General features: G+C 51.3%; 1 protein-coding gene across 1 annotated transcript; it reads left to right on the forward strand.

The window, feature by feature from the left end:
* Positions 1–1,043: 1,043 nt before the first annotated feature.
* Positions 1,044–18,490, forward strand: PIGR (polymeric immunoglobulin receptor). Its single transcript, XM_082658578.1, has 11 exons — positions 1,044–1,117; positions 8,408–8,503; positions 9,232–9,576; positions 10,317–10,967; positions 12,162–12,494; positions 13,059–13,382; positions 14,289–14,463; positions 14,856–14,974; positions 15,611–15,742; positions 15,866–15,924; positions 16,957–18,490. Exons 2-11 carry the CDS (start codon positions 8,461–8,463, stop codon positions 17,050–17,052), a joined length of 2,277 nt encoding a protein of 758 aa, XP_082514704.1. The 5' UTR covers positions 1,044–1,117; positions 8,408–8,460; the 3' UTR covers positions 17,053–18,490.

Raw genomic sequence — 18,490 nt, forward strand, 5'->3', positions numbered from 1 at the left:
CTGGGCTCTGACTGCCTTGTGTTTTTCCGGGACTCTATTTCCCCTTTCCTCCTTCCCCTTTTTAGGATTCAGTCCGTAGGATGCTGTAGGGAGAGCCTGGGCCAGACCTGCGCAGGTATGATGGGGCAGGATTCTGTTGGGGGAGCATGGTGAGGGGTGGAGGACGCACATGTGTGTTGGGGAGTGGGGTTCACTTGTGTGACTCAGGTCGTTTGGGGAACTCCTGGGAGTCCTAACTGGGTCAGGTCAGGGAGAGCACCAAGGACTAACTGAGTCAGGGAAGGAGGTTTCTACCCCAGCTCTGCCTGTCAGCGCCCTCTTTGCCGAGGCGCCAAGCCCAGGTTCCAACAGGACTCCGAGGTCTGCCATCCGCGGGGGAGCTCAGAGGCAGCCAGAATCTCCAATTCCTCTAGTGAGTGAGGAGGGAAGAGCACGGTCCCCAGGGTCCTGGGAGCTCTGGAGCTGGCAAAAGCGGCTCTGCAGGAGATGCGTAACAAGTGGACTTAATCCAGGCTGAATAGCCCAGGGAGTGGGGGACATGTTGCCAGGTGAGTGGAGATATGAGTCCAAGGATGTGAGGCTATTCCTGCCACCTATACCCCTTCCGATGCATATCGATTCCACGCCGTGCCCTGGGCTAGGTGTTTCACATCTAATATCTGGTTATATCCTCAACCTGTAGGTTTGGTATTACTCTCCCTATTTTCCAGCTGAAAAGAAATATGAAGGTGACTTGCCTAGAATCTTGCAGCTAGAAAGCAACAGAACGGGCTCTTCATGCTTGATACCCTATCTCACATCCTGCAGCTGTAAAGATGTAGGATATTCCCAAGGAACAGAGCCTCCCAAGGTCAAGGAGAAGCAAGTGGTGCCAGCCAGGAACGCCAAAAGGAAAGGAAAGCAAGGGATCTGGGGGAGTCACGTGCCACTGGCCAGCCGCCATGCCCATGGGAGAGTGTCCCTTTAAGAGCCCAGGTGTGGGTCAAGCACCACACACGGTTTCAGTTTTGGCAGCAGCAACCAGTGTCCTGCCAGAGGCTTCTAGAAAGGCAAGGGTTGCGGACTGGTCAGCAGGCTGTGCCCAAGAAGCTGACAGGATAGAAGGAAGTGGTTAACAGTAAGTGTGGCTGCCCTGGGATCCCCGAAGGGATGCCATCTGGGAAGGGCCCGGGATGGTGTCTCAGGCAGTGCTCTCTGCGTGCATGACTCCCAGCTTACAGAGAGTGGGGTGAGGAGAGCGTGGTCGCTGCTTGTGTACTCGAGCCTATTGCGGGGGAGTAGGCAGGCTCATCTCGGAAAGCTGAGTAAGGACGCATGGGTGGAAGCTCAGCAGGTGGGAAGAAGGGATGTCTTGGGTCAGCACATGTGGTTCTGCTCTAAGTTTGGTCTCCGAGTTCCCTACTAACTCCTTTATAACTTAACTGTGACCTTAGGTAAGTCACCTAATCGCTCTCTCAGTCTCGGTTTCCTAATGTGTAAAATGGGGATACAAATAAGGCCAATCACTTAGGGTGGATGTGAGATTCAAATGAGAAAACATGTGGAATTGCTTTGAAAACTCTAGAGCGAAATAACAGTTGTTTGGTGTTTTTCAGTTCGGTTCAGTTATTCCAGGACTATTGAGCAGCAGAAAGACCTGGATAGAATAAGGCATATGCAGTGCTTGGCGCGAGGCAGGTACTCTTCTAGTCCTTGAAGCTTTCCACCTCCACCTTTCTGGTGAGGGCACAGGCATCCCCTTATTCCCGGCTTCGAAGAGCCTCTGAGATCCTTTCCAATTTCAACCCAGCTTTGCTCTCGCAGATTCCTGCCACTTTGAGGTGTAGTGTGTATCACTGTAACATCCTGCACCTGCTAAAGTGGGAAAAATGAGGTCCTTCCTAGGAAAGTGAGTGAGGCGGGCAGAGACCCCTCCCAGGCATAGGCAGCATTCCCCAGTCCTGATGACCTGGCTCTGCAGCCCGGAGGCCTCAGACATAGGCTTTCCCCTGGCCCAGCCCGACAGCATCCCCAGGCCAGCCAGGGGACCCTCCGGCACAAGCACAGATGCTGCGCAAGCTCCGTCTCTCACCACCCCCACTTCCCTTTTTGCAACTGCCCCAGGCCACCTAAGCTGCTGGCGCTGTTTTGCACCACAGCCTTCGCCATCACTCTCCCCCTTCACTAGGGGAATTACAGGTCCCTGAACACCTGGAGACGAGATATGCCAATTCATGGGTTAGGGAAGAAGGCAAGTCTCTGGTCTGCCCAGAGCCAGCTCTGAAACTCTCCATCCATCTCTCTCCCTGGCCTTGGGTGTGGTGATGTAGCGGAAAGAGCAATGAACCAGGAGCCAGGAGAGCAGCTAGCTGTCTCTTAGCCTGTCTCTTAGCACCTCTAGACGCTGTGGCTTTATTTTACAAATAGTGTGATAGCAGCAGCTTCCAAGTAGTAAACACACTTACCCTTGGCTTTCACAGCTTCATTCCCTTCCCACCTGAAACAAACCTGGGAGGTAGGCAGGGTAGGTATCACAATCCCATTTTACAGTTGAAGAAACTAAGACTGTGAGTTAATGTGAGTGGTGTAAGTTCACCCGGCAAGTACAAATGACAACATTTTGGGGCAGTCATTTTGATATGGTCATGGGGACATTCTGACATCACCTAAAAAACACAATACCCAGCTTTATAAACAATAACATTATTCAGGCATGTGCTCAGCAGAGATCCCCTCATCTACGTCTTGCCCCTCTTTGGGTGGGCTGAAGCTGGGAGACCAAAGTCCCTGGCATTGACACAGTGTGATGGAGTAGAAAGAAGCTTTGAAGGCAACGTGTCTGGTTTTAGGAAACGAATGTAGCATGCTGTACACGTGGTAAGTGCTAAATAAATAGCAGTCAGTATTATTTTTTCAGGAAGAAATTTCTCTGTTGGCACCTACCTCCGGGTTCAAATAGAGTCTCTTCACAGGAACTACCTTTCCTGTGAAAAGCAGAGAGGCGAGAACTGGACTAACTTCTCCTCTGAGATTGGATTTCCTGCTCCCTCCCCTCCTGACTGCTTCCTCTCAACTCTAAGACCCTCTGCAGTACAGCACAGTGACTAAAATCTTGTACTCTTGACCCAGAATGCCTGTATTTGAATCCCATCCCAGGCACTTACCTACTGTATAACTTTGGACAAATGTCTTACTTCTCTGGGCCACAACTGTCTCATCTGTGAAATGCATTTGCCCATTTTATCCTACCTTCTAGGGTGGTTGTGAAGATTAAGTGAGTTAACACATGTAAAGCACTTGAAAATGACTCAGTACGTGCTAGCTATAATTATGATCCCTCACTTCTAACCTAGTTCTCTTTCAGGCCATGCTGGTCTAATCTGAGCAGCTCCCCCCAGTCTTCAAAGGACGCTCAGCAAATAGACTTCTGTTCTCTCACTCTAAGACAGGAAAAAGAGAAGACTGTGTTGATTTTAGAGAGGATATGGGCAAGGAACTATTTTTTTTTAAGCCCAGCGCCCTGTTTAGAACTTTACATATGTTGCTTCATTTAATCCTTACAGCGACTCACTCTACTAGGTACAATTGTCTCCAGTTTACAGATGAGGACTTGGGGCTCAATGAGTTTAAATAGCCTGCCCCCAATCACACAAGCCCCAAATAAGAGAGACGAGAGCCAGGCTGAGGAGTCCGTGTTCTGTGCTATTCTCCAAGTGCACAGCAACCGTAAAAGTTAAGTGCACAGACCCTCACCCTCCTGTGCTAAGGAGTAATTGCAACCTCTTACGGTGGAAGAGCACTTTACACTCTTCAGAGTGCTTCCATATATATTAACCTGTTATTCCACTCCATAGTCCCCCATCCCACAGTAGCCCTTCAACTAGAAGAGTCAGGGACCATGATGCCCATTTTACAGATGGGCAAGTTGAGCCAGCATATTTTGCCCAAGTGGTAGAGCTCTTCTGGTAGCCTGTGACAGAGCAGGACTCTGGACCTCTGGGTTCTCTTCCATCCTCCATGCTCCTCTTCATGCTACTTTCCCTTGAGTGCCCAGAACCAAGAAGCTATTGGGCAAAGTGAGAGAAATCAGCCCTAACTTTGCCCTTCTCAGAGAGGGAATGAGATTGTAACCATTCCCAATCTAATCAGTCTTTGCTGAGCAGCTGGTCTTCGCCAGGCACTCTCTGGAGAGCAAGGCCTTCTGGAGGTGGAGAGATTGATTTCAGTTGACTCTTAACTTCCAGGAGCTTGCCATCTGGTAGAGTAGTGAGGTAAACACTTACACATCAGGGTAGAATGGGATGGAGTCAATAACAGGGGTTCTCAGTCTTTGTGGAAAGGCCATCTGAAAATCCACAAGTCTTATTCCCAGAGCTTCATGGAGCTTGTATCCCAAATGCTTAATTTCTGCTGAAGTCTTGCATTCCGACTTTTGACAGGAATGGAACCAGAAAGTCTTGGGTCTTTCTAGCTCATATATCTTTTGGACCCTGTGGCTGCTCTCTCTCCATCTCCCTGCCCACTGGAGTTCCGATTCCTTTTCCCCAACACTGCCTTTCCTTGGAGACTCTCCTACAATCCAGGGCTTACATAAACTTCATAACCTCTCCTATGCTCCTGCCTGCCACTACAAGTCTGAGGCCCTTCCAGACTACACAGACTGCCCTCCCTCCCCTAGCGATGCTGTGGTTTCCAGGCTCACTCTAGTCTGTGCTCGGCCTCTGCACCCATGGGAGAGGAGAGTGATAGTCCCACATGGACCCAGTCAGTGCCTCTCCTGGCCATTCAGTCCAGGCCAAGGAAAGCTCCTTCCCCAGCCAGACCAGCCACTCGCTGCTCCTCTGAGCCCCAAGCTTCCTGTTCCCCCAAGTTCACACTCACAGGAAGTCAGAAACTGCCCACTTGGCTTCAAGTCCCCATAGTGCCTGCTTCTGTTCCCTGTAAAGCCCCAGAGGCTGTGAGAACTTCAGCTGACCCTCTGCTGTGTGCCAAACAGGTGAAGAACCCAGAGTTGCTGAGGGCCTGTGCTTGCCAGCAGCCAAGCCAGGACCTGGTCCAGGAGAGCCTCCTCCCTCTGAAAAAGGAGAAAACCCTAAGATTAGATGGACAGAGATTTGACTCCAAGCCATGAGAGCTGAAGACCAACCACTCTAACTTCAGGGGAGCTATAGCTAGATTAATTCTACGAGGAGATAGACTCTATTATTCAGCAGGGCTAACACCCTGCCCCAACCCACAATGGTGTAGACATACGTTATGAATATATCAGGGTCGGTAACTTGGTAAAATGAGAATGATTTAGAATATCCCAGCTTGACTAGTGAAAATACGGCTCCTTTGTTTTTTTTTTCTTGGCGGTACGCGGGCCTCTCACTGTTGTGGCCTCTCCCGTTGTGGAGCACAGGCTCCGGACACGCAGGCACAGCGGCCATGGCTCACGGGCCCAGCCGCTCCGCGGCATGTGGGATCTTCCCGGACCGGGGCACGAACCCGTGTCCCCTGCATCGGCAGGCGGACTCTCAACCACTGCGCCACCAGGGAAGCCCATGGCTCCTTTTTAAGAGCCAGAAAATGTGCCTTCACGCATGCTATACTAGCCCATGTAGATCCCAAAAGAACGGGTCCCTCTGAGCATCCAAGGAGTGATAATAGGGTAGCGATTCGACCCCACTCTGCTGTGGAGTCTTGGGGCCAAGAATCTCTTAACCCTTAGATTTCCCATCTGCACATGAAGATATTATTTATCCCTTGGCTGGCTGAGATGATGGATGAAGTCATATAAGAAAAGAAGGTGGCAAAGCATCTGGTGCATACTAGATGTTATGCTCTTTCTTTCCTTCCTAAAGCAAATCCTTTGACTCCAGCCCCGGCTACCATGGAACTGGGGCCTCCCTGAGACCTGAATCTCCCAGGTTTGGGAGAAAGTCTGGTTTTGAGAGGAAGGGATTTCAAATGATTCGCAAAGCCCAGGGTCCTTTCAGCTGCGAACAGAGAAATTGTGTTTCAAGTTTAGCTTTGAGCAAAGATTTCCTGCTCTTGAGAGCATGGGGACACGGGAAGAGTCCAGTACCCCTGGGGACTGGACTGTGTGTTTCCTCACCAAGGTCAACTTCTACCAGATTTGCCCTCCCCCTGCGCATGCCTGGTGATCTCATCCCTGGTGTGAGGTTATGCAAAGGGTAATGGGTACGTGTGCGCATCCTCCCCCGATGTGGACCTTCACAGCCATCCAAGCATGTCACAGATGAGAGAAGCCTGGGCTGGCAGTCGGGACCCCCGCTTTGGAAAATCTGGCATCTGACTCTATGTAACCCAAGGCAAATTGCTTTTACCAATCCAGAGGAGGGGTTGCATCCCCCAGCTCAGCCTATGGGAAGACCGACCCCAGTCTCACAGAAATATTAGGAAGCTTGCTGATGTCAGGTGAGAACAGCGACCAGAACCAGAGAGCTGCTACTGGCTTGGGCTCCTCAAAGCACGTGGCTTTGTGTCCGCCCAGTGGCCACTGCATCCAAGGCCAGCGCAAATGGCGGGTGGTAGAGTCCTTGGGACTCTGCAGCGAGTCCATCCCAAGTGCTCCAGAGGAGAGAGACTTCCCAGGCCTCTGACCCCTGCCCCCACCTGGGAGTCAATCCCATGGCCACCACGGTGCCCACTCAGGTGGTCCTGCAGCCAGCGTTGCCTGAGCACATCCAGGCTGGGAGGGACGTTGGCATTTGGCTAAGGCCCCACCCCAGAAGTTAATCATTGGCCTGGTATGAAAAGTCCAGGGCAGTTAACCAGAATCAAGAGAGCCTCAAGCTGCCACCCGACACCCATATCTGCCCCCACCCGCTCCTCCTACTCTTCTGAAGAACCGGAGAAACAGAATACCTTTATCTCCACAAGGAAATAAAAAGGTGCCTTGCTGGGAAATTCCCTCACGGAAAAGAAATAACCGAGATAAACAGCTCTATTTCCTTTGGCTCAAGCTAGCGAAGGGCGTCTCTGAAAGTAGGAACAGGGCCAAGGCAGTAAGGGAGCCTGGGAGATGCGTCTCCACGCTCGCCGCTGCTTAGAGCTTCCTTATCTTTACGGGTGCTGGTTACTGCCCAGCACTTGTGAACACAGTTTTCTCCTTTCACACTCTCTTCATCAAGTCCATTCCAAAGTTGAAATCCTGTCACAGTCCGTGGGAAAGTGAGGACTCCCCTCTTCGCCTCTCTCCTCCTTTAGGCTGCAGTCTGGGTCCAGAGGACAGCTGTGGTCAGGCTGGGCCCTGGGGCCCTCCACCCTCCCCAGCCCTGGGCTATGTCCACAGATGTTACAAGGTCCACACGTGCTGCACCCTCTGAGTGGCCTTACTTTGGATTCTCCATCTTCGTCGGACCCACCTCAGCAACCAGGATAACAGAGGCCATCACACCCACATTTTGAACCCCAACCCTATAACTGAGCATCTGGGAAATCGTGGGCAGATCACTCAGCATCTCAAGATCTTGATTTAAAGGGAACTTATAGAGCTCCAGTGAAATAGTGTAAATGGCAATGCTTTGATAAGCAAAGGGGGCTCTACAAGTAACAGGAATAAGCATGAGGGATAAGCATCCCACTCTATTTGAGGTGCAATACAGTGCAGTAAGAGAGGCTCAGGGCTTAGATCCTGGGGGTCAGACAAAGCAGGATTCAGGTCTTGCCCACCTCCTCCACTCCCACCCTACGTATCCCCACACTTAATCCTCGTGTGAACGCGAGGAAAGCACTTAACCTTTAAGCTTTCATTTCCTCCTGTGTAAAGTGTGGATAAGAGTGCCCATCTCCTCAGCAACAACAACAACAACAAAAATAGAATACCCACCTCCTTGGGGCGATATCAAGTTTAAATGAGATAATACAGGTACATTATTTAACACAGTGCCTGGAACATGGGACAAAGACCATTCATGGTGGTTATGACCATCATCATCACTTTAATCCTTGCTAGGCTGCCTCTAGGCATCTCTACTTACTCATATGACACGCCATAAAATATGCCAGCCCCCCTCCACCTCCCAGGGGTGTAGGGAGGGCGGCTGGAACAGAGGGATGGAGCCATTTCTTGGTAGTAACCAATTATCCGGTGAGCTGTTCCTGAGCTGTAACGGATCTTGCCCAGGACCGTGACCCCCGGACAGGGATAGAGAGGAAATGACCCATGTGCGTGTCCCTACCCCAAAGGAACTTTGCAGCTTAGTTGAGAAGATGAAAATCTACTTATACCTATTAAGGAACAAAGAAGCATTGTGGATAATGGGACTTTGAACTGTAATGGGAAAGGCGGAGCCATTCATTCTTGCACAGGTTTTATGTCGGTTACTGGAGATACAAAATCAAACAGGTGTTGCAGGAACTCGGTCAGCTAGTCTTGGAAGACAAAGGCACTCCATCACCTCATGCTATTGTCTTTCAGCAACCACTCAAGAAGGCGGCCTGGGTGGCACAGCCCCACGAGATCCGCCAGTGATGTCGCGCCTCTTCTTCGCCTGCCTGCTGGCTGTCTTCCCAGGTGCGTCGGCCAGGTCCCAGCCCACCCCCATCCCAGACCCAGTTCCCTGGGGGCTCTGAAATCAGGCCCGTCCCCAAGGATGTCCTTTGCAAAGCCTGGACTCCCTTGAGGGGTAACCGCACAGACGATGCAGAGAGGCCACATCTGAAAATGGATTGGTGAGCCAGCGCTGGGGATGGGGAACAGAAATGGCGCTCCCACATTTGAAGGTCAGGGGTCTGGTGAAGGATCTTCACTGGGAATAAAGAAAATAAGACCTTGACCTTGAACGAAGCATCACTATGAGTTGCTTTGTTTGGGGGTTTTGGGGAAATGACTTATCCTTGTGGCTCTTAATATTTTTATCTGGAAAAAAAAAAGAAAGTAATCTGTAAAGCATTTTCAGAAATATAAGGAAATAACAGATAACAAAGGAAATAACGTAGCACCCCACGAGGGTGGTTTAAAAAAATATATATATATACACACACACAAGGGATATCACTAAATAAGTTTGTGATTCCGTTTTCCTTAGAATGGTTATCATTAATGAATTATGATTAAAATTTAAGAATTGTTCAATAGTTTGGCAATTTAGCAATTGCCTAGCTGTAGCACATGGTAACTAATCCACAGAAGGCACATGTCTTGGGAGGAAACGTTCATGTCCTCGGCGTGGGCTGTCTGGATCCTCTCAGCGGGCTTTACCCTCCTGCAGCCTCGGAAAGTCTCTGTCTCTGTCCCCACAGTGGTCTCCATGAAGAGTCCCATATTCGGTCCTCAGGAGGTGAGCAGTGTGGAAGGCAGCTCAGTGTCTATCAAGTGCTACTACCCGGCCACCTCCGTCAACCGGCATACCCGTAAGTACTGGTGCCGGCAGGGAGCCAGGGGCCGCTGCACTACCCTCATCTCCTCAGAGGGCTACGTCTCCAAGGACTATGAGGGCAGAGCCAACCTCACCAACTTCCCAGAGAGCGGCACATTTGTGATGAACATCGGCCATCTCACTCGGAATGACTCGGGGCTCTACAAGTGTGGTCTGGGCATTAGCAGCCGAGGCCTGTCCTTTGATGTGAGCCTGGAAGTCAGTCAAGGTAAGGATCCAGGTGCCTTAGACTTCTGGGGAAAAGTGAGAGGGAATCATCCCAAGAGCAACAGGAAGGCCTGAGGAAGGATCTCCCGAGAGGGCATGGGGAAGGCTATGGGTCCATCTGGAGGAAAGGACTTTGCATAATAGAACATGGAAACGAGACAGACGGGACCTACTTGGTGGTGGGGTGCGGGGGCACTTTTCTAGGTCTTCAGGGCCTGAAACATTTCAGGTTTTACTAAGGCTCTAACTTAGAAGAGCATGAGGAGGACAGCTTCTCTCATTAGATTTGTTGCAGGAGGGACAAGAGGCCCATGAGCAGGGAGAGATTCATAGGGTTCCTTAAATTCTTGCTATTAGAGCACCCTTCAGATCAAGACCTTGGGTCACCAGAAGGCTTCTTTTAAAATATATTTTCTAACCTGAGATCCATTAGTTCATCAAAACTCTCAGCGTAAATAAAATGATCAGTTCTTGCCCAAAGTCCACAAGACTGGATGTAATAAGTGATACAGGTGTAAGTATCAAGACAGAATAGAGGAGGGAGAGATGAGTGCCAGCTTGGGAAGCCTTCATAGAGGAGGCAGCAGTAAAGTTGGGCCTTGGTAGATATTCCGACAGTGTCCCTCTGGAAAAGAGGGCACTCCAGGTGACAGGCACACCCAGTCCTCAAGGGGAACGTTGAGTAGTCCTATGTTGCAAGAAAGCAAAATCACAACTTACCCCCCACCCCTCATTCTGCAGCTCCTGGGCAGATAAATGGCGTCCACGTCTACACAGCAGAACTGGGCAGAAAAGTGACCATCAACTGCCCTTTCAGTGCTGTGAATTCTGAGAAGAAGAAATCTATGTGCAAGAAGACAGGCCAGAGCTGCGTGCTAGTCACCGACTCTACTGGGTATGTGAGCCCCAGCTACAGCAACAGAGTACATCTCAATATTCAGGGTACCGACGAATTAGCGTTCAGCGTTGACATCAACCACATCCAGCTCAACGATGCTGGGATGTACGTCTGCCAGGCTGGGGATGATGCCAACGCCGACAAGAGCAATGCTGACCTCCAAGTGCTGAAGCCCAAGCGTGAGCTGATTTATGGAGACCTGAGGGGCTCAGTGACCTTTGACTGTGCCCTGGGCCCCGAGAAGGCAAACGTGGCCCAATTTCTGTGCCAGGTAAAAAATGCGGAAGCTTGCAGTGTGATCTTCAACACGCTGGGGAAGAAGGCTCAGGACTTTGAGGGCAGGATCCTGTTCACTATCAAGGATGACGGCTTCAGAGTGCTTGTCACCAGCCTGAGGAAAGAGGATGCGGGGCTCTACCTGTGCGGAGCCAACCCTGATGGTGAGCCTCAGGAAGGCTGGCCCACCCAGGCCTGGCAACTCTTCGTCAATGAAGGTGAGACCTGAGAGTGGGGAGAGGGAAGAGGTGGGCCGTCTGGCAGGGGAGAGCCTCACTCGCTCCCTGTGAGTCTATTTAATCTCCGTCAGTCAGCTGACAATAGCTGCTCACTGACGAGCCCTGGATCAGATGTTCTGTGGGCAGCTGTACACGAGAGCTATACGACATAGCCTTTGCCTTGTGTGATCTCCTAACTCTTCTTCTCTGTTATCAAAGGCCTTTGATGGCCGTCCCTGATCAATAGGAATGAGGGGAGTGAAGCTCCTGATTGAGACCCGACCTGTAGATTGCCTGGGTTTCAGGGAGCCATGGTGAGGACATAACACGGAGGCTACCTGACCCTCGAGCACTATGGCATCTCATCCTTCACACTCAGATGGAAGAAGTCTTGACTTACGTTGGTCGCAAAGCTTTCCCAGGAAGGCAATGCCCCAGCTTCTAAAATCTCCCCTCCAACATCTCTTAGGGTTATTTGTTATTCAGCAGGTTAAATCTCTGCTTCTTCTCACCCTGGAGCACTCCACACAGAGTTACCCTCATGAGACACAGTGAACCAGTACTTGAAGTTCATGGTCACTGCCCTTGTGACTTTCCTGTAAGGGGCTCACATTCCCTGTACATCATTTCTCCATCTAGCTCGGTCCTCACCGCATCCCTCAGCATCTTCAGTCATCTGGGGTTCTCATGGAACCTCAACTTTAGCTTCTTGGAGAGAAGCCATGCTTCTTCTCTTGGACATGGCCCTCAGTCGGGGTGCTCAACAATTAAACTTATCTGTGCTACATAGTGTATATTTTAAATCATACTGTTCTAATACATTTTCTTAATTTGGAGAAAAAACATCTGGCCATTTTGTGGGACAAGCTAATAAACAGACAAAAACTTACCTAGGGGGAGATTTTGTAAGAAGCCTAAGGAGAAAGGCTAATAGTCTCTCTTTACACCCCTTCCATTCTCTGCTCAGAATAAGGTGGGGAAGGAATCAAGGTCGCCAGACCAGTGGGGAAGTCTCCTGGAGGCTGGGTGAAGGCTCCAGTGCTGGGCTCTGTGACATTTGGAAAATCTTTTTCACTTTCTCAGGAGGGTGAGGTGATTGGTCTAAATGTCACTCTCCACCCTGGCTGAGCCCACGGGGAAGAGGCTGCCCAGACTACATTTCTTCTTCCTTCCCATCCCTGTCTGTGCTTCTAGAGACCATGATTCCCCCAAGTCAGCCTGTGGTGAAAGGAGTGGTGGGAGGCTCCGTGGCCGTGTCCTGTGCCTACAACCCGAAGGACACAGACAGCCTGAAGTACTGGTGTCGCTGGGAAGACACTCAGGGTGGCCATTGCCCGCAGCTGGTACAGAGCAAGGGGCTGGTCAAGGAGCAGTACAAGGGCAGGCTCGCACTGTACGAGGAGCCAGGCAATGGCACCTACACCGTCATCCTCAACCAGCTCACCACCCAGGACGCCGGCTTCTACTGGTGTGTGACAAGCGGCGATACTCGCTGGATGTCCACGGTGGAGCTCAAGGTTGTGGAAGGTAATTGCTGCACTGGGGCAAGAGGGAAGGCAGGCAGCCCCAGGTACCCCTCCAGTCAGCAGCAGCAACACCCCTCAACCACTCTGCCTCCCACCTTCCCCCACCTCCATGCTGATGAAGAGAGCCCACCTGCTCATACCTGTATCAAGCACCCATCCCCGTCCCGTTCACACCTGTAACAAACCCTTTCCTGCCCCACACTCTTCAAACTACCACACCTCCAGCGATCAAGAGTATCGGCTTCTTTTACAGTATATTCGGCGTCAGCTGAGTAGAGTATGGCTGTCTTGAGTCTAGGAGAGCAGATAACAACGAGGAAAGCAAATTGAAGTCATTAGCAAGGTCTATGGTCTGTGATAGACTAGAGTGACTCACGGTGGTCACCAATAATCTATTATAGACACATAATTACAAGTGCTTTTGTGTTCAGTATAGTGTGTTTATTTACCATGCTGTCCAAAGAGGAAATAGGCTGTGGACAAAGCACCCCCCTAGTCCCCCCGTCACTTTTCTGCAGCATCACCAGCGCCGACTTCTGTGCCTATTTCTCCCTCCCTGCTCCAGGAGAACCAAGCCTCAAGGTACCCAAGAATGTCAAGGCTTCGCTGGGAGAGACCCTCAAGATCTCCTGCCACTTCCCCTGCAAATTCTACTCCTATGAGAAGTACTGGTGTAAGTGGAGCAACAAAGGCTGCAGGACCCTGCCCAGCCAGGACGAAGGCCCCAGCCAGGCCTTTGTGAACTGCGACCAGAAGAGCCAGGTCGTGTCCCTGAACCTGACCTCCGTCACCAGTGAGGACGAAGGCTGGTACTGGTGCGGAGTGAAGGAGGGCCACAAATACGGAGAGACAGTGGCTGTCTATGTGGCGGTGGAGAAGAGGGTGAAGGGTGAGTCTCCGAGGGCCATGCCCACGTACCCTGGGACCCCACAGAAAGCTGCCTAAGAGCATCTCCATCAGGGGTGGCCCCTAGGGTTGGCTATAAGAGGCGGGGGTGGGGAGGGGGGTAGATTATGCCCCCACCTGGTCTAATTTAGCCTTCCAGAAAGGGCATCCCAATAAATATACAAACTAATTAAAAATAGTGGATTTGCCATTTAACCTCAGTTTCAAGACAAGTCCCATAGTTGCTCCTTCAGGCCACTTTGAAGCCCTTTCTATACAGAGAGATCTTCTTCTATATGTAGAAATGTCAAAGTCACTGTTATATGCGTCATACTCTGCCAAAGTCTGCTCAAAAGAGGGCCAGATAACCTTCATGTACAAGGTCTGATAAAGAAAATCGGGGCAATATCTTCTAATAAGTTTGCATTTCAAGCCCCTTTTTAAAATATCACATGAAATGTTTTATCCCTAATGAAGGTATTTTTAGTCCCTCCAGAAATCCGATTATGTCAGCATCCAGTTGGTCAGGCTCACTGAGGGAGCCCTACCCAAGCTATCACCAGGGGGCAGCACTATGGCGCCCAGCCCTGTAGTCAAGAGGCCCTGGGCAGGGTTTCAAAGCTGTGAAAAATCTCCCTGTCCACAAATGATGGGTCAGCCCTTATGCATACCTGGATCTAATGACACGGAACCCTGCAAATGGAAGTGAATTTGCTATGAATGAGACCGAGGTCATCTGTGACAAGCTACTGAAGACCACCAGTCCTGTTTCTAGTGTCCTTCGAGACCCTATCCTAACAGTCTTGAAATCTCACCCTGACCCTGGGGTTCCTAATGAAGTCCCACTCCTCAGACTCCCTAAACTCAAGGACAGAAAGAACCATAATCCAGCCCCCTCTGCTCTCTCCAGGGTCCCAGGATACCAGTCGAGTGAATGCTGCTCCTGGTGAGGAGGCGATAGAGCCGAGGGCCAGGGAGACTGAGAACAAAGTCATTCAGGGTCCCAGCCTTTTTGCAGAGGAAAGAGCAGTGAAGGATGTTGGAGGTCCAGCTGGTGGGAGCGGAGCACCTGCAGATCCCAGCAGGTGAGGAGGGATTTGGGGATTCCCACCCGGAGAACATTCTGGAGACCGAGGACCTGAGGTTGGTCCACCAGGCCCAAGGAGGAGAGCCTGTCCACTTCTTGACAGCGGAGGCAGCCCTCACTGCCTCGGTCTGTGCTCTCTGCCCTTCTCCCGCGACCAGTGCAGTGTTCACCATTCAGTTCAATTTCCCAGTCCGGGGATGCAGGCAAGGCCCGGTCCTCAGCTTTGTCCTGTCTAGGAGGGCTTCTTAGAAGAACAGAGCTCGGGCGGCTGTATCAGGAGGACACAGTGGATTAACCAGGAAGGAAGAACTGGCTGGAGACAACCGGCCAGCACCTCCTGGGATCCCCAGTGTCCCTTGCAGGGACTAACTAAATTAATGCTCCCTCCAGCTCTGCAGGACAAGGTGGGAGCTCCAAAGCGCTGTTAACCCTGGTGCCCCTGGCCCTGGTGCTGGCTGCAGGGGCCGTAGCGATTGCAGTGGTCAGAGCCCGACACAGGAAGAATGTCGGTGAGTCCCGGGGTGCTCCCTGCCCCCCACCTCCAACACTGAGCCTCAGTCCTGGCTCAGAGGCGCTGAGGGGAGTTGCCATGATTTGTTCCCTTTTATCAGCTCAAAGGAAGGGTCCAGGAAAGTGAGGTGGGGAATAATAAACCCATACATGCTCAAAACTTACAGTAAGTGCTGTGGTCCAAATGCCGTCATCTCTGCTGGAAGTCCATCTTCAATTGCTGCGGGTCTAAGTTCAGAGGCATAGCTGCTGGGGAGAGGAGGGCAGGGTGCTGGGAAACCTGGGCTTCCAGCCTGGTGTGAGGACCAGTCAGCTGTGTGACTCGGGGTGTCCCAGTTTCATACCTCTGGTTTCCTCACGGCTCAAGACAGGGATAAGAATAAACATCTCTGAGGACAAAACAAGGTCCTGGGCATTGCAAGTTTGCAGAGTGATGAAGAGAGGTCAGCGACTGTTGAGTCTAGATTGTCTGTGAAAAGGGACCGGGGAGGAGACTCGGGTCACTTCTAATCTGCCTTGGGTCCTAGTCAGAGACGAGCAGCAAAGAACTTGCCCCCCTTCAGCTCTCCTGTGGGGCTCCCTCGGGGACGCCCCGGTCCCCATCTCTACACCAACTCCTCTTTGCCCCCTGACAGACCGGATTTCAATCAGAAGCTACAGGACGGACATTAGCATGTCAGACTTTGAGAACTCCAGGGATTTTGGAGCCCATGACAACATGGGAGCCTCTCCAGACACTCAGGAGACAACTCTCGGAGGAAAAGACGGTACATCCCTCACTCAAGGGAATGCCCAGTCCCTGGGGAACAAGAATTAGCCCTGACTCCGCATCTGGGACGGGAATAGGAGGCCGGGGAGGGCTGACCCACCCACCCCTGCTCTTCACACAGAGTTCGCCAACACTACCGAGGATGCCGTGGAGAAGGAAGAACCCAAGAAGGCGAAAAGGGTGAGAGCAAGGAGGGAGAAGGAGGCCTCATGTGGGTGACGAGGAAATGCAGCATGAGGGACTGCAGTTAGACATCAGGAAAAACCACCTCAGAGTGGGGCTGGTGCCAGAGTAGGGAAGGGGGTGTAAACAGTATTTGGAAAGTGCATCTTTCTGGTTGTGGTGTTGACCTGGCTGAGGCCCAGGCAGGAGGTAAGCTGCGTTTATAGGCTGTAAACTGGCAGGAGGGAGGGAGACGGCAGTGGGGGGGAGGGGGCAGGGGGAGTGGTTGGCAGGGGATGAGGAAGGCAAATGCATTAAAGATTCAGCCACAGGGTGGGCAGGTCAAATGTCAAACGCTGGCCATGGGACCCATAGACTCAGGTCACCACCCTTGCTTGAGGGTTTGCGGGGACCAGCATTTTCCCTGGGCCCGGAAGACATTTGCTCGTGGGAGGTACTGTTAGTCACTAGAGGCCCCTTCCCACCCCAACCAAGTGCCATGTTACTTGAAATCCTGCCTGCCTTTGGGTCACATGTTACCCTCTCCTGTACTTCCCTGATCCCAAGGCACTAACGCTTGTTATCATATCTACTTTCCCTGGCGGCAGCAGAGATCCCAGCACTGGGAACAATTAGGGGAATGAGTCAGTCCTGGAGACAGCCTTCCCCTCCAGCCTGGTGTTGTGTCTCTGAACTGGTAGAGAAAGAAAAATGTAAACCTTGTAGCTGACGCCAACCTAGGCCACCTTGGCCGTGACCGGGGGCAGGGCTTCCGGGGACGGGCCCAGGCAACAGAGATGGTTCCACTCCATGTGTTGGAAGGAGGTAGTGAGACAGAGGGAGATATTTTTAGAAGCTGCAACTTTCCATTTCTCAAAATTAGTCCCTCTTGGTGAGCACGGTGGCTGGAATGAGAACAGTGGGTGAACACAGTCTTGGGTTGTTTAGGCCAAGATTATGAATTTAGGATACTTAGTGCATCCCCCCCCTCCGACCCCCACTCTCTGAGCCAACGCCCCAAACACTGACCCCTCTCCTGTTGCCCCCTAGTCATCCAAGGAGGAAGCCGACATGGCCTTCACCACCTACCTGCTCCAGACCAACAACATGGCCGCTGCCACCCAGAACGGCCCCAGAGAAGCCTAGACAGAGCCCTGGTTGCACCCATCCCTCTGCACGTGGCAATCACGTTCTGAATCACGTTGATCCTCAGGGCCCTCAGCTCCGGGCCTCCACTCCCTGCACTCACACCCCACCTAGGCTTTTCCTACCTGTCCTCAGAGGGTATGTTGGTCCCTTCTCGGTGGCATCCAAGCCTGGCTTACTTGTTCCTGTTGGGGGTGAGGTGACGTGAGGCATTCCCACCTACAGTTTATTCCTAATGAAAGAACTAAGGTGTGGAAGGAGAATTAAGATCTAAGGGGACCTCTCAGAAAGAAAAGGGACCACAGTGGGTGGAAAGACAATTTCAGAAAGCCATTCAGGGCTTCTCTGCACCCTTGTTTTGGGATGTCAGTGGGATTCTCCCTTCCACTCCATCCCCAAGTCTCCCAATCCCCCACTCCCTTCCATCTTCTCTTCTTCTTTCCCTCATTAAAAATACGCATTTGGATATTCACTAGATTCCATGTGCTCTGCTAGACACCGGGACACGTAGGCCACAAACCCGGCTAGCAACCTTTCTAAAAACATCACTGAATCCCTGGAAGCCACAGCATCTCTGTGTATTTACACACACTAAAATCCTCATCAGGTATTCTCACCTCTGCCTATATTGGGAGAAACCATAAAAGGTCTGGAGTCCTGAGGCCTTGGGGATTATGTAACATGGGCATACATACAAGGAATCAAAAACACATTCTTACCATTTTCCAGGTGAGAAAATTGAGGTCCTAAGAGGTGAAGAATTTTGTCCAAGGGCAAAAAATGAGATACACTAATGTCAAAGCTAGATTTTGCATCTCCTGTCTCCATACAAGAGCCTCTGCTCTCCTGATGGAGATAGAATTCTACAGGAAGGAGGAAGAGGAGGAGAAAAATGTAAATAGCGACTTTCGCAAGCCCCACCTCAGGGAAGACACCCCTTTCCCTTTCGGTCACTCACAGAGACCTAATCGTGTAAGAGAATGGTCAAACATTCATAACCCCTGTATTTGAAGAGTTCTGAGTGAAAGGGGAGAAAAGAGGGGGGTTGATGGTGCCAGGGAGGGGCTGATCTCCAAAGAGCTAAGGTTTTAAGGTCTTTTTCCCTCTAAGCTCTGCACTTCAACTAGCACCTACAAGCTGGGACTTGCTAACAAATCAAAAATGTGAATTAATTAATAATTAAAGACAGTGATTGCCACCAAGGAGGCTCAGACTGCATTTGTCCCCCATACCACTTGTTTCCCAGGCAACCCTTTCAGAGCAGTTTGCTGTAGTCCCACTTTTAGACACCCCAGGACATGTATCTAAACCAGAGTTCCCCCACCTCCAGTGCTGGGCTGAGGGAGGCTAGGGGACAGCTTGCAAGTGGGACCAAGATTCTCTTCAATAAGAGAACACTTTGGGGTCTACACCAGTGGTCAAGATGCCAAAGCTCTGT

The sequence above is a fragment of the Grampus griseus genome (assembly GCF_964374135.1).
Source record: "Grampus griseus genome assembly, chromosome: 1".
NCBI lineage: Eukaryota > Metazoa > Chordata > Mammalia > Artiodactyla > Delphinidae > Grampus > Grampus griseus.

What these genes read in the sequence shown, in the direction of transcription:
- PIGR (XM_082658578.1), top strand. Translation starts at nt 8,461, where the DNA reads ATGTCGCGCCTCTTCTTCGCCTGCCTGCTGGCTGTCTTCCCAG. An exon ending in CCTGCTGGCTGTCTTCCCAG is followed by an intron (nt 8,504 to 9,231) that starts GTGCGTCGGCCA and finishes CTGTCCCCACAG; the next exon opens with TGGTCTCCATGAAGAGTCCC. An exon ending in AACTCTCGGAGGAAAAGACG is followed by an intron (nt 15,743 to 15,865) that starts GTACATCCCTCA and finishes CTCTTCACACAG; the next exon opens with AGTTCGCCAACACTACCGAG.